Below are 27,685 nucleotides of genomic sequence, written 5' to 3'. Positions count from 1 at the left end.
AAGAATTTTGAACGAATATCGTTATCAACGACTGTAATCGAAAGGCAACCTGAGATTCGCACTTGTTCAGTCAAAATTCAAAGTCTACTGCGAACAGATCTGGACGAAGAAACTCTCGATATATTCTATAGTATATACAGAGCGTGTCAGTCGAATTAAGAAATAACATCGCAGAACTCGCCGCCCTCGTTCGTGCCACAGCATATCATTATGTCAGCAAGGGAAAAGAAGCCTTCAACGTTCCAATCTGGTACCGGGATGCAAGATAAGAGACAAGACCCTGCTTGATTCACAAAATTATCTGCCAATCGGCGCCCCACCAAGTCCTTCTGAAGATAATCAAGAGGATCACGAAAAGTTCTTTTCCCAGGAATATTTGCAATACCAGCATCAACGATATTTGGGTCTATCAAAATTGAAGGAAGCCACCGAGCACAAATCTGGGATCAGCTGAAGATACCATGGGATGCTCCAAAATCCCCAAAGGGCATGTCGAATATGGTTAATTGCACGGTTCAGAACTTCGCGAAAGATATGGCAAACATCTGGAACGGAAACATCTTCAAGAAGGCTTTAGAGTATCTAGTCCGGAAATTGCTGCGGCTGCACTTGGCACCACAACGAGAAGAGAACTACAAAAGCCTCCTCGGCAAGCTTGCAGACGAGCGCGCTAAGCAAGCGAATCAAAATAGCAACAGAAAAATACGACAAATGCAACGCTCTTTGCACAGAAAAGAGCAGAATTATATGGAGAAATGCGAAAGACGTATGGCTGAAGCATGGTCTGATGAAGAGAAGCAAAAATGGGCATCGAGAAGATATGGCTGCCAGAAGCGGTTGAACAAAATAGCTGAAGATTGGGATAGACGTCTCGCTGCAAATAATGTAAATGATCATACCTTCCAAGGTTCAAACCTCTATGTTACTTACTACCATTTCAGCAGAGTAATCGTATCAACGTAGCTATTGCTATCCTTGGCGCTGAGGAAAACAAGTAGGTATGCAATGATTATGTTTACTTTGGTCATCAAATCTTATCAAAGGAGTTAGGTCGCTGTTACTGACGCCAATGATAACGAGGACGACAGATCTCCAGATGATGATGAAGCTGAGGAAGATGAAACGATGAAGGTACAAATCATATCCATATTCATAGTTTTTCTACGACTTAATCTTGTTATAGATCAATTTGGCAGAGGCGATACTGGATGCAGGATACAATGAAGACGAAGTCATAGAAATGCTCGAAGACGTTTCTGATGACGAGGATAATATCTCTGTGACAAAACAAATAATAGTGAAAAATCACTCCAAAGAACCCTCATCAAGGAGAATCTAACAGCTGAAAGGATTCACCAAAAACTGCTGATGTCTCAGGACGAATTACCGGAGAAAGATCAAGTTCGTACTATTTGGACTGGTGATGAACGACTTACGGATACAGAAACTGAAGCGATTCGCACCATTATAAGCAAATTGCTACCGTTTATACCTCGCACAAAACACATTGCTATACTCAAGATAACTGGCTATCACCAATTTGTCCGAGAAGTTTCTCCAATGGTTTCCGCAGGTTCCATACATTCAGTGAGATTGGATGCGACAGCGCTGTACGAGATGTTTGGCTCGGGAGATGCTCCTTTTCAACTATACGATGGAAATGATAATCCTATCAGAAACGTAAACGATGCACTCTCAAACAATGAAGCTATCTTTGGCAGCTTTTTCGATAGAGCGAAGATTCACGAGTTATGCGGACCCATGGTCTACAATTTGAACACTGTATAGACGTAACATCGTTGAATGTTGCAAGGCTCCATGGAGCAACTAACAAGGGTGCTCCCAAAGCTTTCAAGAAGTCATTTTTTACGCTCACGAAATTGGATGGAATAGAAAAAGACGATTTAAGGAGGCGTATTTTGGCGTTGCAAGAAAGAAACAAGGAGTTGAACATGCGAAAGCATACATCCATCAGAACATTAAGCAAGGCTAAACAAGAAGGAGCAAAGCGTGCAGACCTGAAATCATTACAGATGGCAAAAGCTGATGCAGAGTATCAAGCCTAAAGAACCAACTAGCCTTGAAAGACTTTTGTGCTGCTGTTAATCACGCGAAATGGATAATGAAAAACCAGGGTCGCAAAGGCGGCAGTGGAAAAGAACAGGAGAAGATGGCAAGACCCGCATTAGAGCACCATGCATGTGAAGCCAGAAGTGATTTGTTGGATCTATCAAGATTACAAAAGGAGACAGCAGAATCGTCTAGGAAACTTGCATTCGGCGGGACCGATTGCGGTATCGTGAAAACGTCAGTTACAGTCCCGATATCATTACAACAGTATCGACATCATATCGAGCTGTACAAGTGGTTTCAACCGTTATCGACCAAGGAGGAAGATGATGACGATGATAGCAATGGCAACGACGAGCTAACCTCCCAAAGGTGCAACGACTTGCTTATATTACCAAAGCCTTCGACAATTTCATCCAAGCATATGTGTAATAAGGCAATGGTGTACAAGAATGCCAAGTATCGAGAGAAGGGAAAAGCTCGAAATCCAGAGGTCCGAGAAGCGGAAGAAAACATTGCAAACAACAATGTTCACAACGCAAAGTCTGTAGAAGATGTTTCCAATTGGCAGAAGGTATAATTGATTCTCTTCGTTATTATCCCGTTATCTGACTAGCATCGCTCTTAGATATTTCGAAAACACCGTGATACTCTACCATACTTCTATAACTCCCCAGCAGAAAACCAAGCAAAATGGAGCCAAGAGCTGGCCCTGAAAAAAGCGTATTCGCAGGAAGCCTCCCGTGAAAGGGCATACGTGAAAGAAGCTTGCGGAACGGGAAGAAAGTCCATTCCCATTATGTTCATCGGCGACCAAGGTTTAGGAACAAACGCACGGATAAACGGCCACGTGAAGGGAGTGGCCACGAAGATACGAAAAGAGCACCATTTACACACAGTCGTGGTCATGACATCAGAATATAGAACATCTCAAACCTGCGGCTGGTGCCTAGGACCCGTTGTGCGACCCAGAGCAACCATCCTAAAGGATGGCAAGGAGAAAAAACGGTCCTTTCAAGGTGCTTTTTTATGCATGAATAGCAAGTGCCCTTTGTATAGTGCCGGGCGAGCCGTACAAAGCCGTGACTATATGGCGGCAATTTGCATTGCTCTTAATGGCATTAGCCGGGTAATAGACGGTATACATCTATCGCCTTTTACAAGACATTCAGCCGCTTTGCACATGCTGAATACAAGCAACTCCCCTGACATCGTTGGTAATAATTGGACTCCACGGTTATGTATCTTTCAGTAAAACTCACAGTGCTGAAATGTTAGGCAATGCTGCTCAGGAGGATTCTGTCGAAGGGACAGATATACAATCTTCACTAGATGAATGTAAGTTTTCCATCGATAAGCCTACATGAAACAAGTGCACTGACTTTTTAAATATAGGAGAGGTAAGACAGTAGAAGGCTACTTGTACGCTAAAGCCAATGACTTATCAATTCTTGTACTATATGCGGCCTGGGGTGTCCTCTTGCGCTGGCTCTGCTTGCACGCTCGCACGATTATCGCAAGCGTAAGTCGTCAAATTTCAGTGGATTACAGTGGTCCAACGTTAATTCGATTTCTTTAGGCGCAAAATGTAGCCAACTAAAAGCGCGAAAGGATTTTCCAGATCGCGCAACCTCAAAATCAAGTATCATCCACGACGTATCAGACGGAGTTCGGAATATCAAGGAAGCATGAAATTTTCTTTCTGTCCTCCGGTTCGCAAGGATTCTTCTTGTTTCTTTTTCTTGAAATGTTTGGTTGCATAGTTGCTGGTCGACTTGTATGTACTGTAGTAGACTTGACACATTCAATTATACAATCGCTAACTAGAGAAATCTCGTCAGGTTCAAACGAACTTGCAGCAAGTTGATGTAAACAAATACATATTCGAACTTTCCGAGCCATTCAATATCAACCACATTGTCGTGTTCTTGCTTGGCACCATACCTTTTGAACCGGGGTTTGGCGCAACTGTACACCTTCTGTGGCCTAACAAGGAATGGCAACTACTTGGAGCGTAAGCTGAAGTGAAGAGAGGGAGAATATATTTTTCGCTGATTCACAGCAATAACATAGATTGTTCAACGAGAAACCGAGCGCGATCTTCCGGTTACGACAGAACAATAATGTGAAACAGGCCGACACGGATATGCAGATGGATGCGGCGGCTACACCAACGGTAGCTACACTCGGTATCTCCATTGAGCCTATAGACGCGGTCCAGCAGCAGCTACAAACACTGGGTAGCGGAGCTGCCAGCGCCAACACTGACCAGACCATGGAAACCATATCGACATCCACAGCTATCGTCAAGCCTGGCACCAACCTAAATCAAGCGGCTCAAATTGCTACAAAACTTCTGGAGAACCTCTACAATTACGTGACTTCTTTCGGTGTGCAGGATCTGCCAGCAAACGCGATACCCTTGGGAACGTTGGTGGATCGTGGATATCTACCTGTCAAAGCATTCCACACTTGGTATGAAAGTCTTTCTCGAAAACTGGCAAACGATCCAAACTATCTTTCCTCGGAGAAGACAGCATAACTTTCAATCAAACAACAAAGTGTATACTTAGAGCCCAAAAATCTGCTTTTCTTTTCCTTTCGCACGAACTCAACCGCACATTTGTATCGCTATACCACATAATACATAACACAATACATATTCGACATGATCACTTTAACTTAGTTGGATATTTTGTGCGAAAGTTCTACAGCAAATCCAATGGCTAACTTGGCAAACTCCTTCATGTGGTCAAAGGATAGTTTGTCGATTGTATCACCGGAAGTATGAATGTATGGAGAGGAATCATCGAAGGAGCTTTCAATGACAAAACCGGATGGGAAGCCGTGCTTACGCCACGACGCGTGATCTGATATATACACAGATGTGAGTAATCTTTCAAGTAAGCTCCAAACGAAACTCAAAATACCACTGCAAGCGTAACCACATTGAGTTTCAACGTATGGGATGCTGCAATAGTTCTTGATAAGCGTCTTGATGAAATCAGTGAGCTACGAAAAGCATTTTAGTACACAGTGATGCCCAGCGCAAGTCCAAAATTTTCTTATCCTACTTTTTGATCTACATAATCCGTAATAACACCCATTGTAGGTTCGTGGCCACCAACGTAGCCAGTCATATCGTTTTGAATCATTCCGACAATCTCTTTGTTGGAATCCGTGTAGTTTTGAGCGATAGCTTGACTGCCAAGGAGACCTCCCTCCTCAGCGCTGTACCAATGGAATTCGACGGGACGTTCAGGTGCAAAACCATTGTCAACAAGGCTACGGAAAGCTTCCAAGATAGTGACGGTGCCGCTTCCATCGTCCTAAATTTTCTTTTTGTTGGCATATTATGCATATCCTTTTATCTACATAGCACTACGTACGTCCGCGCCAGGCGAGCGACCAAATTCGGGTAGCCACATGTTGACAGAATCCTGATGTGCACCGACGATAACCAGCTCGTTCGTAAGATCAGGGTTGCTTCCTTCGAAACGGGCAACGATGGAGAATTGATTCCACTAGAAGATATCAGTTAACTACATTCTCACAACAACAGCAATCGATTATCGGAGAGTATGGTGTTACATACGCTATGTTCAAATTTGTGAACGGAGACACGATCGGCGACTGGCGCTGCAATCTCTTGAATCTTGGATAGAAGCCAGCGGCAAGACTTTGCACCCCAACGCGACTTGTAATATCTCGTACGGAAGTTGGTGAATTTCCTCAATGACTCTTGCATGTTTTCAGTCTTCAAGTCGTCAATGAAAGGCTGCACCTGGTCCTTGTGGCCAGGTTCTGATGGTATCTCTGTTTGTTTGTTAGAGAAGAAGAGCTGTATCGCAGCAACGACAGTCTGAAAAAACATTACTTGACACCCGGGTAAAAGTCGTCGCTGTCTTTGGCACACGATCTTGATAATCAGTGACATCCATAAACTTTTTACGTTGACGGATGAGCTCAAAAATATCGGACTCGCTCATCCGTTTTGGTTCTTCATTCTCGCTACAGATATTTTGTTTTTGTGGGTAAAAATGGTGATATAGGTTCTTTTTGTTTTTTTTTTTTTTTTTTTTTTTTTTTTTTTTTTTTTTTTTTTTACGTTACGCAAGCTGGATAAGACGAGTAGAAGACTCGATGTGAGTCTCGTGCTCGTTTTTAAAGACAACCTGCTTGTCGGCAACGAGTGCAGGTTGTTGAGCTTTAACGAGACCCGTGGTCGCGAGTAAGCAGAGTAGAGCAAGCGAACCGAGAGATTTCATTGAGAGTGAAAAGTGTTGGAAGAGAGAGAAAGAACGGTTCCGGGATTACGCGTTGACTTGGTTTTAGGTTACTTACAAGCCTGTCTGGCTTCAAAATGCGTTGCATAGCAATGCCAGGAAAGGAAAATTCGGCCAAAACGGCAGAATCATTCGTCATGCAAAATCGAAATCTCTCACAGACGGGAAGTGCGTAGCATATTTGCAATTTCGTCGCTGGAATATGAGGAAAATAAGTACAGCTGGTAATGGCTAAATTTTATCTATAAGGTATAGACCATCAATGCGTGCAAGGTTACAAGCCATTTAAATGTCTCTCCGCATTCATTTTCTCAGTGCAGGCTCTGTAGATATGAGACTCTAACAGAAGTCTTTTCCATTAAGCTCTGCTGGCATATATAAGGCTATAGGTCGTAAGCTTATATGCCATCTTAAATGTTACCGCGGTAATTAGTTATCAGAAACTCTGCTGTAAATAGATATGTATTTCCTTTTGTTTGCTCGCAAGGATATTCAGATAATGGCAATCGCGGATTGACATGATATAAACGGGAGAGGAACGGGACAATCAATTAGGACGTGAAAGGGCGAAGAGTGTGTGGGTGTGAGGAGGAATCAAAACTGTTTAGATGCGTCTACCTAGTGGACTATCTCTGTCATGCGCATGATTTACGTATGTCAACAAGCAGTCCATATTATTTTTGCGATATACGTTTTCTACCTTGCCAACTCTGTAGCTTCCATTCTTCGTGCCATCGCAAAATCAACGCAATTGTCTCGAAATTGCTGCAGTGTATCGGTATATTGAGAGTAGAACTAGAATTTGCATTTGTGAAGAATGAAAGCATCTAATTTACTGTAGCTTTATTACTTACCTTGATGCCTTCAACGAGATTGGTCCTGATTTCTTTAAATTTCGCAAAGGCTTGTTCCAAATTCTGTATTGCCTTGGCTCGTTTGCTGACAGTGGGGTTACCAGAAACCAGCAAAGCAAACTGTTCATACGCCTCGCGCGTTCGTGATAAACAGCGATCGTGGTCATTGTGACATTCCTGCAACCGTGATTGCAATCCTTCATATTTCTTCAACTCCTTGTCAAACACTTCAGTAAACTGCTCCGGTTCGAGCTTGACTGTCGTTGAACCGTTTGTCAACTGAGCAGACTTGACCATGAGTGCCTCGTAGATATCATCGGCATCGGCAAGCGACTGTGCTTCGTCCAAAATACGTCTCCGTCGAACTGCTATTTCCTCTGATTCGTGCAGTAGTTTGCGCAGGCGGGTCATCAATTCTTCCAGTTGCTCGATTTGCAGCGATTCGTCGGTTTTTATGGACGGTAGGCTGGCTATTATATCGGGAACAGGCCGAGATAGCAAGTCAATTGCCTTGCCCCAGTTGCCAACTTTGGCACGTACAATGCGATCGGCCTTTTGCGCAGCCAACAGGGTATCATGATATCTTGTGCCTTGTGTTAGGAGTGTGGATGTAAGCTGCTGCGATGAAGGTCTTGACCACACTGGAGGAATAAATATGAGAAATTTGTAGGTATAGACCACATGTGTCGAGCAAACTTACAGCTTCCATATTGTCTTCTAAATATTTCGTCTTGTTCGTTTTCCTCCTCAAGAACGTTGAATCCTTCGTCTACGAGCTGGACATTCTTTACAGACAATTGCTGTACGTTGTTCAGCATATCTCGGAGTGCCTGTCCTCCACCTTCGTGCTGGACTTCTTCGGCGCATGCAATCAGCGTTGCTGGCACCGTATCAGGGTCTACAACGTCAAGTGCTCTCGGCAAGTCCAATTCGACGCATAATCTTTTGTAAAGAATTCGCACATTATAATGTGTTATTCAATAGCATCCTAAGGACTTACTTGTTGTATTCTTGAGTCATCTGATCGCAATGCGCCTGGATTTCCATTTTTACGATAAATTCCTTTCGATCTGCATAAACGCTCGCAGCCTGGTGGACAGCAAACGGCACCAATCGCTCAAATAAAGGCCGATGCAGTTCTTCGTCCGATGTCTTCTTCCAATGTGCAGGGTCTACAATGTCGACGGGCACGATAGGTTTGACCATATCTGATCTCAAAATGGGCGCAAGCTGCGAAGGCTCCGGCACAGTCTCCAGGTAGACGACGTCGTTGTCCTTTTCGGCGCGTACAAGGTCTCGTTGAATCGATTCCTCCAATGAGCGCACGTCCTTGAGGAAAGATTCCTGCATGGTGAATCCGCCGCCGCGCACCAGCATAGTCCGGGACGAGGATGCAATTGAATCGAGTGCTTTCCGGTTGTATGATTGTGCTAATCGTAACCGCCCAATCTCTTCACCGTAGCGGCCCTGCGATATGCATTCATTCGCTTTTTGATATTGCGCTACCGCGTTGAAGTAGCAAGCCTTGATTTTGATATACGACTGCCATTCGCTAGGTAAAAACGAGACATTGTCTGGTGCGACGTCGTCGTAGAAATCCGCTACTTTGATAGCGAGACGAGCGATTGTGCCGTGCTTCATATGTTCCATCACAGCCTTTTGCCAAATACACTCTTGTGCCTGTGCGAGCATCAGAGATTGGAGCGAGCGCAGTGATTTCGGTTGCATGTCGATCGGAGGTGTTGCGCGAAGCTCGTTGAGAAGTTCACGTTCAATGTATTTAAAGCATCCAGCGGCGTTCTACAGTGTCGTCAAAAATGATAGTCCAATAAATGTATATCCACATAGGACATACCTGGAAGTAATTGCATGCTTTTCGTATGCCATCTGTGGAAATACGGCTCTCTTCACAACCTAGTCTGCTGTATAAACTGCCAATGCAGAATACCGTGCAAGCTCGTTCAAAGATGAGGTTGTAGAGTGATACTAAGCATATGATCTCATACTTTATCAACCATTCAGAGCATCCGGGTTTAAATGAGATCTTACCTTTTTTGCCAGTGACATCAAATGTGTTTCGCCATGAAAATTTCAGCTCGATCTACACGTCTCGCTCCAGTTAACAATGTATAAGGAATACAGTGACGAATATACAATGAAAGTACACTTACATCCAGCGGAAACCGTGTTCCAATAAATGTTACTTGAGAGTAGTATCTGGATGCCGGCAGGGTTAATTTAGTTAAGTAGCAAGATCATATCGGTGATAATAATTACGAAAACATCTGATCTAATAATGCCAAGCTTGCAGTATTTTGGTTCACAACGGTGCAGTTCCTGAGCTTATCCAGGATAGCAGCATCCTGCTCGTACTTTTGGGTATCTTCTGCGTACGCTGCGTCGATATACTTTAACAATGCTCCTCGCCATTCAACTGCGTCGGTTTCTTTTGGAGGGATCGACAACAATGCTGGCATTTCTGTGGTGCCTGCAGAGCTGCTGACGACTGTCATTTGCAAGGGTCAGTGTATAATATTGTCTTGTCTTTAAAACCGTCGTGGTAATAATATTGCTCGGAAGACTGGTGCAGGAGGAGAGGAGAAAATTGTGGTTGTTGCGGAACCCGGGATTAGCAGCAATTGTTTTCCCATAAGGCATTTGAAACACTGCATTCTGTCATATGAATGGGGAAACACTAACTACAGACTTTTGATTGCTTGTAGCTTTTTCAGTTGCGTTTTCTTTCCTTTTTTTATTATTAATATTTGTACAAGAGAGAGGGAGAGAAAAGAGCCAAACGAATAAACAAAAAGACTAAAATTTACAAGGACGTTAGAAATGAGTTATGTTCGGGTGGGTAATATGCAGAGCTATTGTTACTATCGATGGTGCTAATGGTAGAGGTAGCAGTTGATGGGATGAGTGTGCTGCCGCCGCTAGTAGTCATGGTAAGCGGGGGTTCCATGTGGTGCTTTTGCAAAGAAACGCTTGTGGTCATCGCTGTTGTAGTAGCAGTAGTGCCAGAATTGGTGTTTACCATTTGTACCACCGTCTGTACTGTCCGATCATCCATTACTTCTTCCCTTTCAGCTTGTTCCTTGCTATCATGAGCTGCTGCTGCTACCGCCGCTTCAAGGCTGGCATTGTACTCTTCCATTTCTCGGGCATACCTTGCCTTGTCTTCCTCTGCCTTTTGTAACCAAGGTATCCTTGCTTCGTCCGTCATTTCTCGCCACTGAGAAGCTATTATTTTGCTAATTGGGCCAACGGTGCTCCCTGGAAATTGCCGTGCAACGACTGGTCTCACAGCAGCCAAGAAAAATAGGAAACCAGACATTGGATGCTTGGGCGCTTTGGGATGTTTGTGTCGTTTCTTTTTGCGACCGCGCGGATCTCGCGGTGCGTCAGGTGCTCCTGACCTGCGCCGCCGCACGGTCCTCGATGTTGGGTCGGTCGGGTCCGAGGACTGGCCCGCCTGCAGCGAAGCTTTCGACATTCTCCTTGATTTTGATAATCGCCTTGCTTCTTCTAGCTGTGCCTTGGACCTGCGAGTGTAAACGAAACCAGGATGCGTGCGCAGGTAATCGTCCTTTATGCGTGCAGCTTGTAGCATATAGCTTTCTTTTTGTTCCTAAAGCCGAGCCGAGATCAGCAAAAACATGCACATGCAAGAGAAGAAAAGGCAATTTACAACTCTTTTTAGCAAGCACTCTTACCGGAGGCAAGTTTTTCCAGCGTTCACCGATCTCTTTACTAATCTCGGCCACTGTCATTTTAGGTGATTTTTCGAGCAATTTTCGACGCATATCTCGATTAAATAACAAATAGCCGTTAGGCGGCCGTTTTAAACGTTCCTTGTTTTTCGCAGAGGTGTTGCCGTGAGATTTTGCTTCTTCGTGTTGTTCGTATTCTCCTTCTTTCCCGTCTTCTCCTTCGATGCGGCTGCTTATACCGTCCAGCGAAGCGAGCGCATCAAATTCTGCTGCTCCCAAATGAGAAGCCATATTCACTCTTGATTTCGAAGATAACGTTGCGAGTTCATCAGATGGCAACGAAAAATACTGGCCTGAAGACGACGATTGGCTAGGACTGTATCCATCCATTGACATTCCATCGTCGTCGTCGCCACCTGATGCATAGCTAGCACCATCGTCGTTGTCCTGTTTTATTCTTTCCATATCATGTAATTGTTCCTCGCCCTCCTCCAGATTTCGGTGGTTCATCTCCTCTCGCTTGATATTCTCTGCGTGGCCAGTCTCTCGTTCTCGCATGTATTTCATGTATATGAAGGAAGGAAATCCAGAGAACGGCCGGCGTTCACTTTTGCCCATTGCCTCTTCTTGCTCCTCTATCTCTGCAGTGCGGATCGCTTCAGGGGACACAAGATGCTCCAATTTCTGCCTTCGACTTTCAGTCGGTTCATCCGTCTGCTTGGCTTGTCGTAATGGTCGTTTGTGCTGCGTCAATTCTTCAACAAGATCCTTTTGTTTTCCTCCTTCATCTTCTTCTTCCTCTTCTTCTTCTGTAGGTGAATTGATGACTATGGCACGCCGATGGTATTCTTGTTTGTGCATCTTTATAAAAGCATAAAAATTCGCAGTTAATAACTTGAAAAATACGCCCAACGTATGGAGACATTTTAAGAAGGAAAGGACTACTATTTTTTACTTTCTCTTTACCTCAGAAAGATCACGCCACCGCTGGTCCAGCGTAGCTTCTGATTGCTTTTCGTCCGGGTACATTCTGCGCTGATCAGCACGGAACAGGAGAAAGCCGTCTGTTCCCCTATTTGAGGAAGCTCTCGAAGGCTGGCTGGTTACGTTCGTTGCTGCGACGGATGCGCGTGGTTCTGTCATCGGTACAGAACTAGTTGTCATAGCAATAGGCACGTTTGCCGATGCTGTTGCTGCTGTTGTCGTTGTAGTACTCGCCACGGCACCGGATGCTATAATTGGAGGTAACTGGTACAACGAAGGAGGAGGCATTGTTACTCCGGTGCTAACGATCGGTTCCAGCGAAGTGCTGCTATGCAACGGGGTCGGTCGCACGGGTATCGTTGAACTATATCTGAACACAGACGGTTGCGACTGTTCGTGCAGATGTTGTACCGATTTATCAATGTGGGACGAGTCATGCGTCTCCCGAATTGCCTAGATTTTTTTTTTTTTTGCGAACCCGTGAGTTGATCCGTGGGCGCCGTCATCATCAGTCTTTTCCCGGATTTACCGTATGCATAGTATCAGTAACAGAATATGGCGGTGAAGGTTGGGGCTCGCCAGCTGCAAAGTACGTGTGCATTCGATGGTATCCAGGAGGGGTCACGACGGACAGATGCATGAGCGTATCACTGATGCTGCGGGTCCTATGTGGCGGGTAGAGCTGGGTATGCTGCTGGTAGGCCATAGGGGACCATACAGTCAATTCAAAGAGTTGGGGGTGTGAGGGTATCCTGAGAGGAGGAAATAAGAATAGAAAAGTAACAGAAACTCTGTTTACTCCACAGAGAGAGGAAAAGAGATGACCTTTGATCGTTCGAAGGTGGAATCTGAACTATTGAGTGACCTCGGCCGAAATGAGTAGAATGAGAGCAAGAGGAAGAGAGAACGACGGTACAATTGTGAGAAAATTGCGGGGCAAGCTGTTTGGACAACGTGAATGTGAGAACCAGAAGTAGTAGTGCATACGATTTACCCACTCTGGGGCGATGGGGGGAGTGGAAGGGAAAATAAGAGTGTACGTGTATGTCGCACACAGCCCAGCATCACTTACCGTATATTACTTCCTACTCTTTGTGTACAGGCAAATCTAAAAAATAGGTTAAATGGGGCTACAAAGGAAAAAGGACGATTGATGATGATCGTTGCCTTAAATTTGTCCTGCACAAGCACAGGGCTTGCCTCATCTGGCAACAGACACAAGCACACCTGTTGCCTCTCAAGCTGCTGGACGACCCGCCAAACTCTGGAATTCCACCCCCGCTGATGTTCTGCAAGATGCAAGATTGCGCCGAGCGTCGCCGATCTTATTGGTTAGTGATCATTTCTTCCTGACCCTCTGACCTCGCCGTGGCCGTGTTCGGTTGCACAACTGCATTCATCTGATCTGAGCGCTCCAGTGATTTGTACCACTCCACTTTACACACAGGACCGTGCCGCGTCCCACTCCATGCTCAGCCCACCCCGACCCAAGGTGCTCTGTACCTGACCATGGGATCACTTCAATTGCTACGGCGAGTTATCTAAATCCAGTGTGATACCAAACAGTCCTTCATGCACCCGTGAAAAAACAGAAGGAAAACCCGTCAAAGAAGAGAGGACTAGGAACGCACGTAACCGAGCCGCGTACCAGCATGCTCTAGAACTGTGCAAGCAAAAGTTTACCGTGCAAGGTACAAGAGCTTGATCTATGTACGATTCAAGTGTCAAGAACAATGACAAGTTTTCTACATGGATTCATAGGAGTCTGGTCAGTTCAGGTTTGAAGCATTGGAACTAGAATATTTTCTGCCGTTACAGCACCGGTGATGACTAGAAAACGTATGGCATGATCAGTCCTTCCATTGTACAATGAGCTGTATACGTGTCTGTTGATTCAAAACGTAGACTGCATATGCTGGATACCGAGCTCTTCCTCGAACCGGTGCAATGGAAGAATCGAGTAAGGTATTAAAGATTCTCTAAATTTCTATTATGTATTTGCGCAATAGAAATTGATACATCGAAACTGTACGCATATATACAAGACACTGCTGTTTTCAAAGACCCTCCTTAATCTTCTCCCTGTCTTTCTTCTCCGAAGATCTATCGTCTGCGTCGCATAGAATGCATTCAAACAGTCGGGTCACCTCTCGAACCGTGGGCCCCAGCCTGTTTCAGGAAAGTATTGCAATTAGAGACGGTAGGCCACGTGACGCAAAATGACGAAACTTGTCAACTGCAAGAAAAAAATATCGTACTCCGTGCATTCCAAAGACCTTTTTTGTGTCATCGGTATATTAATGAACTGCACCGTTGTAACAAACTCTAAAGCGGATGATGGAATATCACACAATACTTCTTTTGTCGATATATTTCAATCAATCAATATTTTAAACCTAGCATCGTCGACAGGCTACGTAGATATGAATATCCATCATGTAAAAAAATGGATATTGATGAGGATATCATTATTTTATTTCCTTCTTTTCTAAAGCTTGTGTACAATTTGACAGTCCTGCTGCCATTGGTATGTGGGAATTAAATTTAGTAATTGTTGCCACCACTGCTACCGCCGCCGTTTGGACAGAAAGTAACAGTGTACTTGTAAGCTTTGCAACCAAAAGTGCTTGTCTTGTCATCGTAAGCATAGCTGTAAGCGTCCTTGCAGCCAGACTTAAACTTGTCAGCGTACTCACTAGCCTTGCACTTTTCAGGAGAGTTGTATTCGCCGCGGCAGCAGTATTCGTCATTGTTGAAAGCGGCGCACGCACTCTTGCAAGCACCTCCGTCCGTCTGAAGTTCCTTGGGGCAAGAGGGAAGCGAAGGACAGGAAGGATGGCCACAGTCGCCTTCACCGCCTTCAGGCGAGATATTGAGAGGCAAGTTGAAACCGTCGACGAACGAGATATCGTAAAAGTCTTGACCACCGCAGCCCTTGAACAAGAATTCGGCTAGAGATACAGCGGAGCCATAGTTACCGCAATCATTACCGTCCTTACAGCCCCAGAAACGGCCGGACCAGTTGGAGTCGACCTGGAAGTCGTGCGAGGAACCGGCGCTGACGTCGGTGAGATTCTTGTTTACCGCCACCGTTGGTAAGCTTGTACACCTTGAGACCAGAACCGCAGCTGTTCTTGACTGTAACGGTTACGTCACCGCCACCGCCATTGCCACCGCTGGAAGTCGAGTTGCCGGACGAAGAGTGAGAAGGACCAGCCGAATAAGATGAGGAAGAAGAGGAGGAGGAAAAGCGGGAAGATGTGACGGAAGAAGAGGTGGGAGAAGGAGAAGAAGATGCTGGAGCAGCCAAGCTAACGCCAGCGATAGCAGCGAGGGAAAGGACCTTGAAAAGCATCATCTTGAAGGAGTGTGATGAGAAGAGGAAATAAAAAGAATGTAAGGATGGGTTAAATCAATGAAAGAAGATAGAATGCTGTCCCAACGTAGCAGATTCGTCCTCTTTTATAGCTTTTTTTTTCGAACACTGAAACAGCGGCAATCATGATGATATATAGATTTAAAACCGACGCACAGATTTTGGTTCGTTCAATGGTAAATGGATATATTGCCTTTCAAATCACATCAAATCCCTGGAAGCAGGACCGACATTGTACTGATACATTGCCACTGCAAACCCTCAGGAACAAGAAACTTCTTACATCACAAGCTTTAGTCGCCGACATTTTGTTGAAACAGATCGATTCCAAATAACCATAAATACTCAGATAAAGTAGTCTGAAAATCAAAGCTAAGATGAAGTCATGCCAAGAGTCGCAGTAAAGGAAGCAAAGTGGTTATCCTGTAATATTTGCGCTCGGACTCGATCGTCGCAGCGATGTGTAATCCTACGCACGTAAGGCGTACATTGTGAAAATAAGAAGATACCTCACTGCTCTCCTATGTTTCAATATGACATACTATAGAGTGTATCAAATTTACAGGACAGAGAAAAATAAAGATGTACAAGTGAAGTGGAAATAGTCTAAATATGAACTATGGAATAAAATACAACTCAAGCTGATGGACTCTCTTGCCCAACGTCTTCCCTTTCGCTTCCGGTAGCAGAAGACCACGAGCGAGAGATGTTGAAGATGGAGAAGAGTCCGTACGATATACATTATACTCTCTAATTTCAGTTGATCCAGAGGGTCTTATTCAGTTGCTATCCCAATGTTTACTGAGCTCGATGTCTCTTGAATGTGCTGTGTTTGTTAAGCTACAGGGTTATATCTTTCTGATGAGGTAAATATTACTGAAAGAACCGTATTTTTCGGGTGACAATGATGGAGTGTCAAATGCAGGACATTGTCGTAAAGACTTGTAAGAAAATCAAAGACCAGAGGCGGATAATCTCTTCTTCTTCCCAAGAGTGACTTTATGCACATGATATCTTGCCAAGGCCGATTTTAACGCCTTGTTGAGCTGTTTAATGCAATAGTGTACAGCATGACGGTGAAGCAGAAAGCACCCAGCGACAATCCATTCCTATACTTGACCCTGTTCCTACACGTTATATTTTTTCACGTTCCACTTGATCCATACAGTATTCTGGATACTATCTGATTTCTTGATCCAGGTGCTAAAATGGATGATGTTCGCGATCCACAATAATAATAGAATCATAGCAACTCCGCGCTTTTTTTTTTTCATTTCGAACGCCCCGCATTTGGCAACACCCGCAGAGATCCACTGAGACCTACGCCCACCTGACGAGCATCGAGTTTTCAGACACTTGCTAGCTCTGAATACAGTCCTTAATACGTATACTACATTATTACGCCATCATGGCGCTTAAACGCCCTCATACCTTGCATTTTATTCTCGCATTCGCTGTAATCTGCATCATCTTCATCGCACGACAAAGCAGACTAGACACATCAGCTTCAGGTTTGCAAAAGAAGGCTTTACAGCGTGACTCTCGGAGATACTGAATATATAAAGTAGATGAACAGCTGAACGATTCTTGCATTGACAATAGTTGTCATCCAGCACGTCTGGACGGTCCCCATGGAAACCCTGCGGACACGCCGACCGCGACCAGAGTGTCTCCCCGCGTCGAGGGTGAGCAGCAGGATGTATTAGAAGAAGAAAGTGAACTTTCGACGAAGCCGGACGAAAAGGGTTTTTTAGACACGGAAGAAGACGACCAAAAAGTGGGAGAAGAACCAGCAGCAGAGAAATTATCATTTACACTTGTTACGGCAGCTAGTGCGAATCATTTCTGTGCGCTTGAAAGTATGCTGTATGCATTGCAAGAGACCAAAAAATACGTGGATCCTGAGATCTTTCCTCGAATCGTCGTCTACGACATTGGTTTGACGGAGCAGCACAATCAAATCTTAAAGAACTTGCAGAGCGTCGATTTCTTGGACGAGCTCGTAACATTTGATTATGCAGCGTATCCCAAATTTTGGGATATCCGCGTGAATCGTGGCGAGTATGCGTGGAAGACAGGCATTGTAAAGCAAGTCCAAGAACGTTACGGTGGCATAATCGTGTGGCTGGATACAGGCGATATACCCAATGCATTGTTCATGCGCATGATCCCCGAGTACATTCGTCGCCATGGCTTCTGGTCACCGCGAAGCACAGGCGTTGTCGGCTCCAAGTTCAACCATCCAGGCATATTCAAATATCTTACCATTCCTAGAAAGACATTCGAGACTCTCGAAAACTGCAACGGTGCGGCGCTCGGATTCGATGCAGATAATCCACGGATCGTAGATGAAATCATCACACCGTGGTATGAATGCGGCCTAGATAAAAATTGCATTGCACCGCCAGGCTCTTCCCGCTTAAATCATCGCCAGGACCAGTCCGCTATCACACTCCTTGCTTTGAAATCCGGATTTAGATGCTACGAGTATCCTGAATTCCATGGCATTACAATCCATCAAGATGAATATTGCCACCAGCGGCTACTTATTCTGGAGGAACGAGGTCAATTACTACATCCGTCATATCTTGGTAAGCAGAGAAGATAAATTACTTGTCGGATGTTTGCAGTCTCATAAGCCATCATCGTTTAAAGATTTAATTTAGGGATTGCGAGGCAAGGACTGGAAGAAGGCCTGAGTGCTGGACACCGTATATCATTTCTGCCCAATTCTTCTCATTATATATATCACTTCATGCTGTATCATTCAACATATATACTCTTCATTGACTTGTTTTCATGTTTAATCAGTTTTGATTACCGTGTGAAAAGAAGAATATTCCTGACTATCTTGGTAGAAATCATTCGACCCAACGGCCACTTCAACTCAACAGGAAGGCTTGCCATCAAATATCCTTGGCCACGTACGGCACGTCAGAAACATCGAAGCATACAAAGGCGTTTTGGTCATAAAGCCTCATATCTATCCAGGAAGGTCGCCAAACGTTGCGCTTTTGTCGGACAGAAAGCACATCCGTGCGGTTTTCGTCAATCTAATGACGGACTCCAGAGAGAAACTGAACGTGCCTACAAAGGTTCCAAGAGCCGGTATATTTACTTGAGATGCTTTCAGAAATGGAGATGCTGCAAGCCAGGAATTTGTCGCTTTTGCTCGTCTCATGATTTCCGTACTCCAGCTTAGGTTTACATATGTCACCAACTGCAATTGATTACAGAGATCTAGGAAACAGCATATAAGTATAGATTCATGAAATGCTCGCGTTGCTCTCCATAGCAAACAAAAGAAACGCGTCAATCCTGAAAGGAACGGTGCTATTCATTCGCACTCGCAAAAGCAAAAGGAAATTCTAGCTCATACATCCAAAGCTTTATTGAAATTTGGCATGCAAAAAACAAGACTATCTAAATAGAAAATACTAGCTATAGTATCTCGCGCTTAAATGAATGGGCCATTCGTATGATCTGCCAGAGGCATTAATAACCTCATTGCATTGTGCGCTTACGAACGTGCAGATAACCGACAACCATAATCTGCGGAACTCGCGAGCTCTTCCTGAATTGAACTGGGCGCGCGATCTAGAACGACTTGCCAGAAAACTTGATTGCATGCAGCAGCAACCAGAAGACCGCGATCTCGAACGACTTGCTAGCCTAAACCACACAAGCCAGGTTCAACAAAGTTCTGCCGATGTACGTGTGGAAGCGCATGGCATCACCCACGCTGCTTCCAGGTCTCCCGGCCCGGGAGCCATACATCCACTTCTTGCAACAGAAGCACCACACCGTCCCGGCATGAAACAGCTGCTCAACGGCGCTGCTCAATAGTATTGTTCAAAGGTGCCACTCAAAGTTGCTGGCCACGGATCTTGATAGCTTGATACACAACTAGCTAGGAAATCATGGTAAATCATGGAAGCTTGTAAAGAATCAGTAATGCAATACACCACCTTTCGATTCAGTTTACATGGTATGCGAAGCGTAATTGTCCGAGGCCTTTCGAGTTGATGACTGGAATGAGCGTGCGCAGCACGAATCGCGTCACAGGATATTTTCAGTGAGCGAAAGAGTGATTAATGCAGCACAGTGCGCGTACAGGGCGACGGATCAGTGAACCTCTTTTTCAATTATGGGATCGATGAGTGTTTCAGCTTACTTCAAACAGCATTACCTTGATTTCAGTCTCCCTGCTTTCTACGAACTATTTCAACAAGAAGATCGTGTTGCTACCAAACAGAAGTTCCGGTGCGGTATAAAGTCGCTTGCATTTAACCAGGGCGTTAATGACGATATCCAAAACTGGGCAAAAGCGATCGTCCGCAGCAACTTCGAGGTGACTATAGAAAATTGTAGAAGTCTTGGTCAAAGTTACCAGCTATCTTTAATTTAGATCTGCAAATGGACGGATGCGGAAGAGTACTGGGACAGTATCCAACAAAAGAAGATGTTTAGGGAAACTCACATGAAAGAACTCGAGCTCAACTTGAAAATGAACAAATATCATATGGAAAGAATAACGAAGATTAAGGAGGAGTCCTGTGGTAAGCTTTCACCATGGAAAATGACACGTAAATGTTACTAAGCCGTTCTTCACTGCGCATGATAAAAAGTATCCTCTCAAGCTCTATCTATTGCAGCAGGAGCAAGCCAGATTGCGGGAAACCTAGTAAGAATAAAATATGCTATCCTTTGCTACGTAATATTAAATGTGCAAAGAGGACGAGAACGGGGAAATCGCTGCAGTTCCGCCGCAAGGTACGTTCTGGAAATATAGAATAATTTGCTAACTGATCCTCATGTTTGATGTTCTTTCCGTAGACGATAGCAATCAGGATGTCTGGCAGTCGGAAGGTAGGATTTGCAAGTGGTAACATCACGAAGTTAATTTAACTGAACTTAATAATCCTGTATAGAAAATCACGCACAAAAGAAGCAAAAAACGGCCCATGAGTTTTCGCCTCGCGACCAAGACAAGGCGGAAGTCAATGACAGCAGAAAAGATCAGGTATATGCAATCTCTGATCATCATGGAATCGAATCTTATCAACGTACTTGTACATATGTAGACCGTAGAAGAGTGCGATGATGTAGGAGATACTCAAAGTATCTCGCCTACTCTTAATGATGACGAACTGCAATGTGACAAATTGCCCTCTGATCTCACGATCGATCACCAACCGCTTCGAAACGGGCTGTATGATCTGGTGGAGGATGACAATGAACAAGAGCAGACTTTCGACACTGCTGTCACATCGTGGATCGTGGACGATATTGACATGTCCCACAAATGCAACAAGTTCGCTCACAGCTGCATAAAAATGACCACTCCGGAATCTCTATCCGACATGCGCTTGCTGTAGGTCCAGGGCAAACAAGAGCTTTTGTGTCGGTATCATACTTACACTGAAAATTAGGGATATAAACCGTGTATCTCGTTTTGCAGAGGATATCATAAACTCTGTGACCAGATATATCGGCGCACAATGTCATCATCGTATTATTAACACCCTGGGATTATATGACCAGATGCCTACTGCGAGCGCTAAAGCTTTGCAGTGGTGTTCTCAGTGTGAATCGGTATGATCCATTTATGCGCACTTGTATTGTTATCATGTCTAATGCTGCATCATTTTTCACAAAGAGCATATACTCTGACTGGAAATCTGTGCAAGCAACAACAATATCTTATTTGCAAGAAGGTATCAGCAGTGACGACGATCTCGGTCTAGTTATAGCCAATGTTTTACATCGGGTGTAAGTTGATTGTTTGTGAGCGAACTGCTGGTATCCAAGCTCTGACATGTCATTTCTGCTTAAGTTTGCCGAGCTTCAAAATTGCTAGGCCATTTTCGTTGACCGGAGAAGACACTTTTGTCCACGATATCTTGGCGCCTCTTATGGAGGTTACATTCCAGTTTGAATTCCCAAATCTGTTGGTAATCAACTTTGGTGACTATATGCCAATCGAGCGTTTCAAATTTATAACGAAAATTCACGTTTTCTGTCGCCCTGACGCTGCCCAGTAAGCAAAACTTATTCTAAGATTGTTGAGAAACTTGCAAACATTATGTAATTAATCGTAATAGGCACCAACAAGATCCCCTGTATCAAATTCGTGGATTCCTCAGGGCATACAATGCTAATTTGCAGGATGCCTTGACGCCTGGTCGTTACTTATGCGTGGATGAGAGCATGAATCAGTGGCTCGGTAAAGGGAGGCCAAACATTAAGAAAGTCCCTAGAAAGCCGCACTCTGTTGGACAGTAGTACAAGACTGTCGCAGACACGACCATCTGCTGTATCATCCAGCTCGATTTCAGTGGCGATACAGTACTTCAAGAGTTTGATGACCGATATAGTCACAAGAACATTGCGTCCGTCTGTTGCCTCACCAAGCCATGGTTTCATTCAGGGCGAACCATAATCGCTGATTCCTGGTTTGGCTCGCCGCTGATGGTGCGAGAGATGAAAAAGCATGGCCTCTTTTCCATCATGCAAGTGAAGAAGCGGCAATATTGGCCCCGCGATATGCCCGAAAACGACATCCTCGATGCACTTGGAGAAGAATTCGGTGATTTTGTCTGTATGAAGTCTACAGTCGATGAGGTTTTTGTCACGGCTTTGAGAGATCGTCAGCCAAAAGTTGTCATTAGCAATTGCGGCATCACTACACGCAGTGATGAAGTTATCTGCCGTTACTTTGCAGAGAAGCGTGATTTCCGTTCGATGCGTCGACCTGCTATCTACGATGAATATGAGAAAAACAAAGGTAGGTCACTGAAAGGTTCGTCAATAAGTTATAAATGGTCACATATTCCGTATTAGGAGCTGTCGATGTTGCGAACAATCGCCGTGATAATTTGACTTCGTTCCATGATGTCATGGCCTCTTACAGATGGGAAGTACGTTGCCTGGCGTTCTTTCTTGCTGTTGCCGAGGCGAATGCTTTCCCTGCGTACAAGTGCTTTGCACATGATGGGTCTGAAATTATGCATTCGAAATTTCGTTGGTCTCTTTGGCAATCATTGTTGCAGTATGCCAGAAACCTAGAGGAAAGCATACCGATCCCATCGCTGGAGCTACAACTAGGACCCAGGGAGCTCGTGTCATCTATATGCGTGTCTCTTTGGGTCTCAGTGCGAGAGGGCATCGTCTGAGACGTACTTGCTGCAAGCCCTCATGCCGGAATAGATCAACGATCCGCTGCTTGTGCAACCAGGAACTTGGCTACTGTAAAGCTCATATGGACGAACACTTGTCAACCCAATGATACATAAAACGAGTCTCATAATAAATTAGAGATCCTTTTTTTCTGTTATGTTGTGCTCTCGCGCGTTTTGGATATGAGTAAGGCCCAATTTGAGTCGATCCAAAACTGGCAATTAATTGCCACTCCAAAATTTGCTCTGAGTGGCCCTCTGAAAACGTCCCGTTCTCCAAGCCAGGTTATCCATTTTGTCTCAAATTAATTTTGAGACGCAAATGAAGGCTTCTAGTTTATTTTCTGTAAGCCGTATGCTAAGATGATCATGTATGGGTGAGAACGAGCTGGTTAAAGAGTGGCCATTAATGGCCACCGGAGCTTAATAGTACCCATTAATAAAAAGAAATAATCAAAATTTAATTACAAAGAGGGCGATACAGGAATAAATATGAAGAAGTCAAGAGCGAGTAGCGAATGTAGTTGATTGGGAGCAAGAGAATTTCATAAGAGCATTACGTTAATATCTTGCGCTAATACTGCGTAATCATAGTTAATCCTTACATCCTGAAGTAATCCCGGATTCGCGGGGGACCAGAGACAATGGTTGGACGCGATCCGTAGGCGGAATTACACGACATAAACGAGTCAGTATCATAAACCTTGCTGTAACATAAAAAGGAAATAGAGTTTTGCACTCGAAGTCAAAGCCTACTGCCTCTGCAGGAACAAGAAAGTGTCGAGTAGTATCGGCCGAAAGGAGAAAAGTTAGACGCAAACTGGTATATCTTGGAGCACGCGCCTTGACTTTTTTTTGCAAATACATACTTGTATTTCTCAGAGAAATCGAGCCAAGCATGTTCCGGAAAGTTTTTCACAAGAAATTGATGGTTAACTTGTCATCTGTAAACCGGCATGCTCACTAGGGATCGTAAGCTGCTCGCACGGATTTGAACTTTACGAACCAGTGCCATTAATGCATCGAAAACGCAGTGGCTTTAATATGATTTACTTCGTCAGCAACTATAAAGCTCGGATAAGCATCATACAGAAAACCATCTCACACGCAGAAAATTCGAAAGCATCGACTGCGATACCTTGCAAATCCAAAGTAATGCTAAAGTAGAGTAAAGGTATGTCACGTACTGTACATTGAACTGATCGACGGAAGTATCGGCTTGCATTTCCGCCAATTGCCGTCGCCCTTCCGATTCCGGGAATATAGACGAATCTCTCAGGGCAAACATGCTTGCAGCACCTTCGACTATAAATGCTCCTAGTGATTCAAAGACTGCATACACGAAAAAGGATTATACACTAGTTTTCATGCTAGACGAGCAGAATCGCAAGGTACTTGCGTAGCAACCATTCTGAACGCAGGTTCCAACGGGTTTCATCGCGTAGATCCTGCTCGGAATGAAGAAACGCGGTTTCGGTGTGAACCTTTACAACGGTAAATATGAAGCAAATGCTGCTTATATGTCCCTTTACCGACTAGACTCTGTAGGATTTGGTGGCAAAGTGGAGCCAGGGGAGAGCGTGTATCAAGCTGCAGTGCGTGAATTGGAGGTAATATACGTGAAAACTGCCTGCTGCAAGAGGCAATTGAGCTTATGTAATCACTTTGCAGGAGGAAGCTACGATCCGTGCAAAGTTGCTGAGAAAACTTGCTATCAATGTATTCACCTTTGAAAATGATCCTCTAGCGGTTGTGGTTCATATATTCTTTGCGACGGAATTTGAGGGAAAGCCAGCAGAGTAGGAAGCAAACAATGTCGTACAACAAACGGATTGATATTGACATGCGATGTGGAATACAGAACCGAGGAGATGCGTCCAGAGTGGTTCGACTATGACTCTATCCCACATGAGCAAATGTGGCCAGATGCTCGTGTTTGGTTCCAGCACATGTTGAAAAAGCAACCTTTCCTCGGAGAATACCACTTTTCAGAGGTATAGCATTTATTCGCACTTTGCAATTTTGATGTTAGTTTAACCTTTTTTGACGTAACAATAAGGATCAACGCTCGACCTTGGCAGAGAATTTTCAGCTCCTCTCGGAACCACCCGAAGAGTATGATATCACAAAGTCAACGGTATTAAAACAACAGAGGATCACGCAATAGAAGGGGATGATGCGTATATGATACCACAGAAATTCCGGACTGCAGCAATTGCTGGCACTCGAACTTCACCATTTTGCGAGCTTCAAGAAAGATTTTATATATGGAAAACTTACGTAGAAAGTGATTTTGGATACATACGTCGAGCATTGCAATATTCTGAACATGATCTTTTGCTGCTGGCATTTGAAAACGTGATGCCATCTCGAATCCTGACTTATCATGTATATGTGGTAATTGCAAAATTAATAATAATAGCCACGATTGTTAAGTTTGAAGATATCGCCATTCCATAAGGCATCAAATGAAGTGAGCCGATGATCTATTAGTGGGTAAAAGCCTCGATTAAGAAGAATGGAGAGGGCATTGGCAGGATTTACTGCAGCGCCATGCAAGCCACCCTCATGCCGCAAAAGTTCCCCGCAACGCAGGACCTCTTTTTTCTGGGTACAGCGCAATGGGCAAGAAACCATTTATTGACAGAAAGCAAGCAAAGCACTACCACCTTGTCCACCGATCCCAAAAGGATCCTCTTATCAATGATTCCGAGGCTTCCGATCGAGTGCTTCACGAGGTGATACCCTCAAACTTGCACAAGGTAAGAAACCGGTTTCGAGCATTTTGCCGGAAGGGACAAGATTAATGCTGCTGCTTTAGCATAAAACCAAAGAAGAAATCCAGGCAATCAAGCACAAGCCTGTTGAATTGACTCCCGATGAGATTGATCGGTAAGAATTGGAGAAAACGGGGGTTAATTGGGACCTGTCTCAACTCACTGTTGGGAACTTCCTTTTCAGACGAGTCGGTCAGGCTGCCATGCACGGTATTTACTTTGACGACACAGCCGAGTATGATTATACACAGCACTTGAGAGCCATCGGTGAATCGACGGAAGCTGTATTTTTGGAAGCACCAAAGAAAGAAGAGAAACCAAAACGATCAAAAGAGCTTGAATTCAGAGACAAAAAGGGTGACATTGAACTGCCAGCAGATGTGCTGCCTTCGAATGTAGAAATGTCAGTTGGTGTCATGAACCAGTCGAGCGGACTGGAAGGTGGTCTGCAGCCAGATATGGATCCTCGTCTTCGAGAAATCATGGAGGCTTTGGAAGATGAAGAATATGTAGACGAAGAGCTTGATGACGATTTCTTTGAGGAATTGAATGCCGAAGGAGATCCTTACGTACCTGACGACGAAGAAGAGGAATACTACGAGGAAGAAGAAGTAATGGATGAGAATGGAGGCTACGATTGGCGAGCTGCTTTTAGAAAGTAAGTTTATCCTGATTGGAAATACTGCGATGTGGGAGATGGAAAAGTTTACAAATCATTTATATTATAGCTTTAAGCGTCAACAAGATCGACGACAAGCAGATTCAGACGACGAATTTGAGGATGACCTGGTTGAACGACGATCAAGAATGACGGGATTTTCCGTATCGTCATCGGCCATGCATCGAAACCCGCAATTGACGTTGCTGGATGCTCGGTTTGACAAGGTACATTGTGGATAGTAGCGTCGTACAATGGATATATATTAACAACGTTGTATTATCTAGATTGAGGAAGAATACATGAACGATAACAGCGAGGACGAAGAGTTTGAGGGCGAGCTGCTGGAAGAACGTGCCGATTTTGAGGATATTTTAGACGACTTTTTGGATAAGTACGAAATTGTTGGCCGAAAGATGCAGCCCAAACTGGATGGAGAAACAGCTGAGCAAAAGCTGGATAAAGTGCGTGAAGCATTGCTTGCCACAACCTTGTCAGACGATGAAGATAAAGCCAGTGTTTCCACTGTACGGAGGTCACATACCCGCAACAGCAAAGATTCAACGGACAATGTCGAAATATGGGAACGTCCCGTGAAATACCGAGAAGCATGGGACTGTCAATCAGTCCTCTCCACCTACTCCAACCTAGAGAACCATCCGAAACTTATTTCTGACCGCGGACCAAAGAAGAAAATCCTGATCGATTCCAAAACGGGTATGCCATCACTGGTCCAAGTCGATAAGAAAAATCGGAAGCCCAGACAGGAAGAGCTCGAAAAGGTGCAAGAGGAAGAGGAAGAAGAGGCAGGAAGCGGAGAGGATGAAGAAGAACAACAGCGGATCAATACTGGAATACCACGCTCCAAAAATGAAACAAAGGAGGAGAAGAGAGCACGAAAGGCTGCTGTCAAGGAAGCCAAAAGAGTAGGTTGAGAAATGGAGATTTTATGAACAATATACTTTATTGACTTACATTGATGTGGTTGTATATATAGAATCGACGAGAGGCCAAGAAGAATACAAAGGAAGCCTTCAAGCAAGAAGAAAACCGACAAAGGAAGACGTTGCAGCAGCAGCGAAAAACCAAAGGCACAACTCATATCCCTTAATTCCATTCTCATGCATATATATTTCTTTCGCAGTCCATATATATTTGCCGCATAAAACGATTTTGAGCATGATCATCTTCTATACAGTGTTATGTTCATACTGTCGATGACTAGCGATCTTATCTCTTATCGTCACAGCCATTGCAGAAAAAAAGGTCTACTATAGTACATCTGATACCGGCATGGATGTAATAAGCGGCGAGAAGAGCCTTGGGTAACACTATTTAATCGATTAGATGTGCTTGACGGAGAAAGAAGTATGCAGTGTGAAATCATGCATCGAATGATAAATACAAACAGCGTCTGAGGTTCTTGCTACATCAAGGGGTATGAAGGGCCTGATGACCCATTCCCAGCAGCAATGTTGTTATCTATCCATCAACGAAAGCGTTATCATCGTTAGGCACAAACAAAACAGAAAGAGGGCTGTGGCTTTTTCGAAGAAGCTTCTTTGGCACAAACAGAAGCAGCATAAGCACGGAGCAACAACGGGGCATGAATTGGAGATGGAAAAATGTGTTTCCACCAAACGCGGTTATCGTCGCGTTGGGCGGAGAAAGCTGACACCCGTGCTCGGGCGACACCGCGTGCTGTGTGTCTCATCCTTTCTGCGATCGGATCGGATGAATTGATGCCGATAGAAATTTTCAGTTCCAGCTGAATTTTTTTTCATTTGGT

At 44.4% G+C, this 27,685-nt stretch overlaps 13 protein-coding genes across 13 annotated transcripts; 9 read left to right on the top strand and 4 right to left on the bottom strand.

The window, feature by feature from the left end:
- Nucleotides 1-210: 210 nt before the first annotated feature.
- Nucleotides 211-1,788, top strand: VTP01DRAFT_7110 (uncharacterized protein; the record flags this gene model as incomplete). Its single annotated transcript, XM_069386087.1, has 7 exons — nt 211-250; nt 371-674; nt 732-885; nt 945-994; nt 1,089-1,131; nt 1,184-1,279; nt 1,378-1,788. The coding sequence occupies 7 exons, from the start codon at nt 211-213 to the stop codon at nt 1,786-1,788; spliced, it is 1,098 nt and encodes a 365-aa protein (XP_069234582.1).
- A 334-nt stretch (nt 1,789-2,122) lies between these two features.
- On the top strand, nt 2,123-3,670 carry VTP01DRAFT_7109 (uncharacterized protein; the record flags this gene model as incomplete). The annotated part of the gene is made up of 5 exons (XM_069386085.1): nt 2,123-2,644; nt 2,699-3,287; nt 3,349-3,408; nt 3,471-3,592; nt 3,650-3,670. The coding sequence occupies 5 exons, from the start codon at nt 2,123-2,125 to the stop codon at nt 3,668-3,670; spliced, it is 1,314 nt and encodes a 437-aa protein (XP_069234581.1).
- Nucleotides 3,671-3,817: 147 nt separating this feature from the next.
- VTP01DRAFT_7108 (uncharacterized protein) lies at nt 3,818-4,612 on the top strand (the record flags this gene model as incomplete). Its single annotated transcript, XM_069386084.1, has 3 exons — nt 3,818-3,847; nt 3,912-4,084; nt 4,144-4,612. The coding sequence occupies 3 exons, from the start codon at nt 3,818-3,820 to the stop codon at nt 4,610-4,612; spliced, it is 672 nt and encodes a 223-aa protein (XP_069234580.1).
- A 140-nt stretch (nt 4,613-4,752) lies between these two features.
- Nucleotides 4,753-6,338, bottom strand: VTP01DRAFT_7107 (uncharacterized protein; the record flags this gene model as incomplete). The annotated part of the gene is made up of 7 exons (XM_069386083.1): nt 4,753-4,940; nt 5,001-5,082; nt 5,145-5,399; nt 5,460-5,594; nt 5,666-5,886; nt 5,948-6,081; nt 6,184-6,338. The coding sequence occupies 7 exons, from the start codon at nt 6,336-6,338 to the stop codon at nt 4,753-4,755; spliced, it is 1,170 nt and encodes a 389-aa protein (XP_069234579.1).
- Nucleotides 6,339-6,960: 622 nt separating this feature from the next.
- VTP01DRAFT_7106 (uncharacterized protein) lies at nt 6,961-9,723 on the bottom strand (the record flags this gene model as incomplete). The annotated part of the gene is made up of 9 exons (XM_069386082.1): nt 6,961-6,988; nt 7,057-7,151; nt 7,211-7,851; nt 7,911-8,152; nt 8,211-9,010; nt 9,066-9,196; nt 9,260-9,311; nt 9,382-9,427; nt 9,488-9,723. The coding sequence occupies 9 exons, from the start codon at nt 9,721-9,723 to the stop codon at nt 6,961-6,963; spliced, it is 2,271 nt and encodes a 756-aa protein (XP_069234578.1).
- Nucleotides 9,724-10,031: 308 nt separating this feature from the next.
- On the bottom strand, nt 10,032-12,613 carry VTP01DRAFT_7105 (uncharacterized protein; the record flags this gene model as incomplete). Its single annotated transcript, XM_069386081.1, has 4 exons — nt 10,032-10,841; nt 10,927-11,784; nt 11,890-12,360; nt 12,437-12,613. 4 exons carry the CDS (start codon nt 12,611-12,613, stop codon nt 10,032-10,034), a joined length of 2,316 nt encoding a protein of 771 aa, XP_069234577.1.
- Nucleotides 12,614-13,191: 578 nt separating this feature from the next.
- On the top strand, nt 13,192-13,691 carry VTP01DRAFT_7104 (uncharacterized protein; the record flags this gene model as incomplete). The annotated part of the gene is made up of 3 exons (XM_069386080.1): nt 13,192-13,238; nt 13,459-13,598; nt 13,669-13,691. The coding sequence occupies 3 exons, from the start codon at nt 13,192-13,194 to the stop codon at nt 13,689-13,691; spliced, it is 210 nt and encodes a 69-aa protein (XP_069234576.1).
- Nucleotides 13,692-14,451: 760 nt separating this feature from the next.
- On the bottom strand, nt 14,452-15,265 carry VTP01DRAFT_7103 (uncharacterized protein; the record flags this gene model as incomplete). Its single annotated transcript, XM_069386079.1, has 2 exons — nt 14,452-14,858; nt 14,941-15,265. The coding sequence occupies 2 exons, from the start codon at nt 15,263-15,265 to the stop codon at nt 14,452-14,454; spliced, it is 732 nt and encodes a 243-aa protein (XP_069234575.1).
- A 1,426-nt stretch (nt 15,266-16,691) lies between these two features.
- Nucleotides 16,692-17,949, top strand: VTP01DRAFT_7102 (uncharacterized protein; the record flags this gene model as incomplete). Its single annotated transcript, XM_069386078.1, has 3 exons — nt 16,692-16,794; nt 16,852-17,874; nt 17,939-17,949. 3 exons carry the CDS (start codon nt 16,692-16,694, stop codon nt 17,947-17,949), a joined length of 1,137 nt encoding a protein of 378 aa, XP_069234574.1.
- A 799-nt stretch (nt 17,950-18,748) lies between these two features.
- On the top strand, nt 18,749-19,129 carry VTP01DRAFT_7101 (uncharacterized protein; the record flags this gene model as incomplete). The annotated part of the gene is made up of 1 exon (XM_069386077.1): nt 18,749-19,129. The coding sequence occupies one exon, from the start codon at nt 18,749-18,751 to the stop codon at nt 19,127-19,129; it is 381 nt and encodes a 126-aa protein (XP_069234573.1).
- Nucleotides 19,130-19,430: 301 nt separating this feature from the next.
- On the top strand, nt 19,431-22,458 carry VTP01DRAFT_7100 (uncharacterized protein; the record flags this gene model as incomplete). Its single annotated transcript, XM_069386076.1, has 13 exons — nt 19,431-19,634; nt 19,692-19,842; nt 19,912-19,967; nt 20,020-20,056; nt 20,120-20,152; nt 20,215-20,306; nt 20,368-20,657; nt 20,716-20,878; nt 20,943-21,055; nt 21,120-21,323; nt 21,388-21,509; nt 21,585-22,070; nt 22,127-22,458. 13 exons carry the CDS (start codon nt 19,431-19,433, stop codon nt 22,456-22,458), a joined length of 2,283 nt encoding a protein of 760 aa, XP_069234572.1.
- A 1,289-nt stretch (nt 22,459-23,747) lies between these two features.
- Nucleotides 23,748-24,628, top strand: VTP01DRAFT_7099 (uncharacterized protein; the record flags this gene model as incomplete). The annotated part of the gene is made up of 6 exons (XM_069386073.1): nt 23,748-23,852; nt 23,907-23,955; nt 24,010-24,071; nt 24,133-24,260; nt 24,323-24,455; nt 24,521-24,628. 6 exons carry the CDS (start codon nt 23,748-23,750, stop codon nt 24,626-24,628), a joined length of 585 nt encoding a protein of 194 aa, XP_069234571.1.
- Nucleotides 24,629-25,082: 454 nt separating this feature from the next.
- On the top strand, nt 25,083-27,007 carry VTP01DRAFT_7098 (uncharacterized protein; the record flags this gene model as incomplete). The annotated part of the gene is made up of 6 exons (XM_069386072.1): nt 25,083-25,223; nt 25,283-25,353; nt 25,423-25,896; nt 25,967-26,123; nt 26,184-26,822; nt 26,894-27,007. The coding sequence occupies 6 exons, from the start codon at nt 25,083-25,085 to the stop codon at nt 27,005-27,007; spliced, it is 1,596 nt and encodes a 531-aa protein (XP_069234570.1).
- Nucleotides 27,008-27,685: the final 678 nt, after the last annotated feature.

The sequence above is a fragment of the Rhizomucor pusillus genome (genome assembly GCF_041956525.1).
Source record: "Rhizomucor pusillus strain CBS 183.67 unplaced genomic scaffold VTP01scaffold_30, whole genome shotgun sequence".
NCBI classification, from domain to species: Eukaryota; Fungi; Mucoromycota; class Mucoromycetes; order Mucorales; family Lichtheimiaceae; genus Rhizomucor; species Rhizomucor pusillus.
Note: the sequence above shows the minus strand (reverse complement) of the source record. Positions and strands in the feature narration are given on the sequence as shown.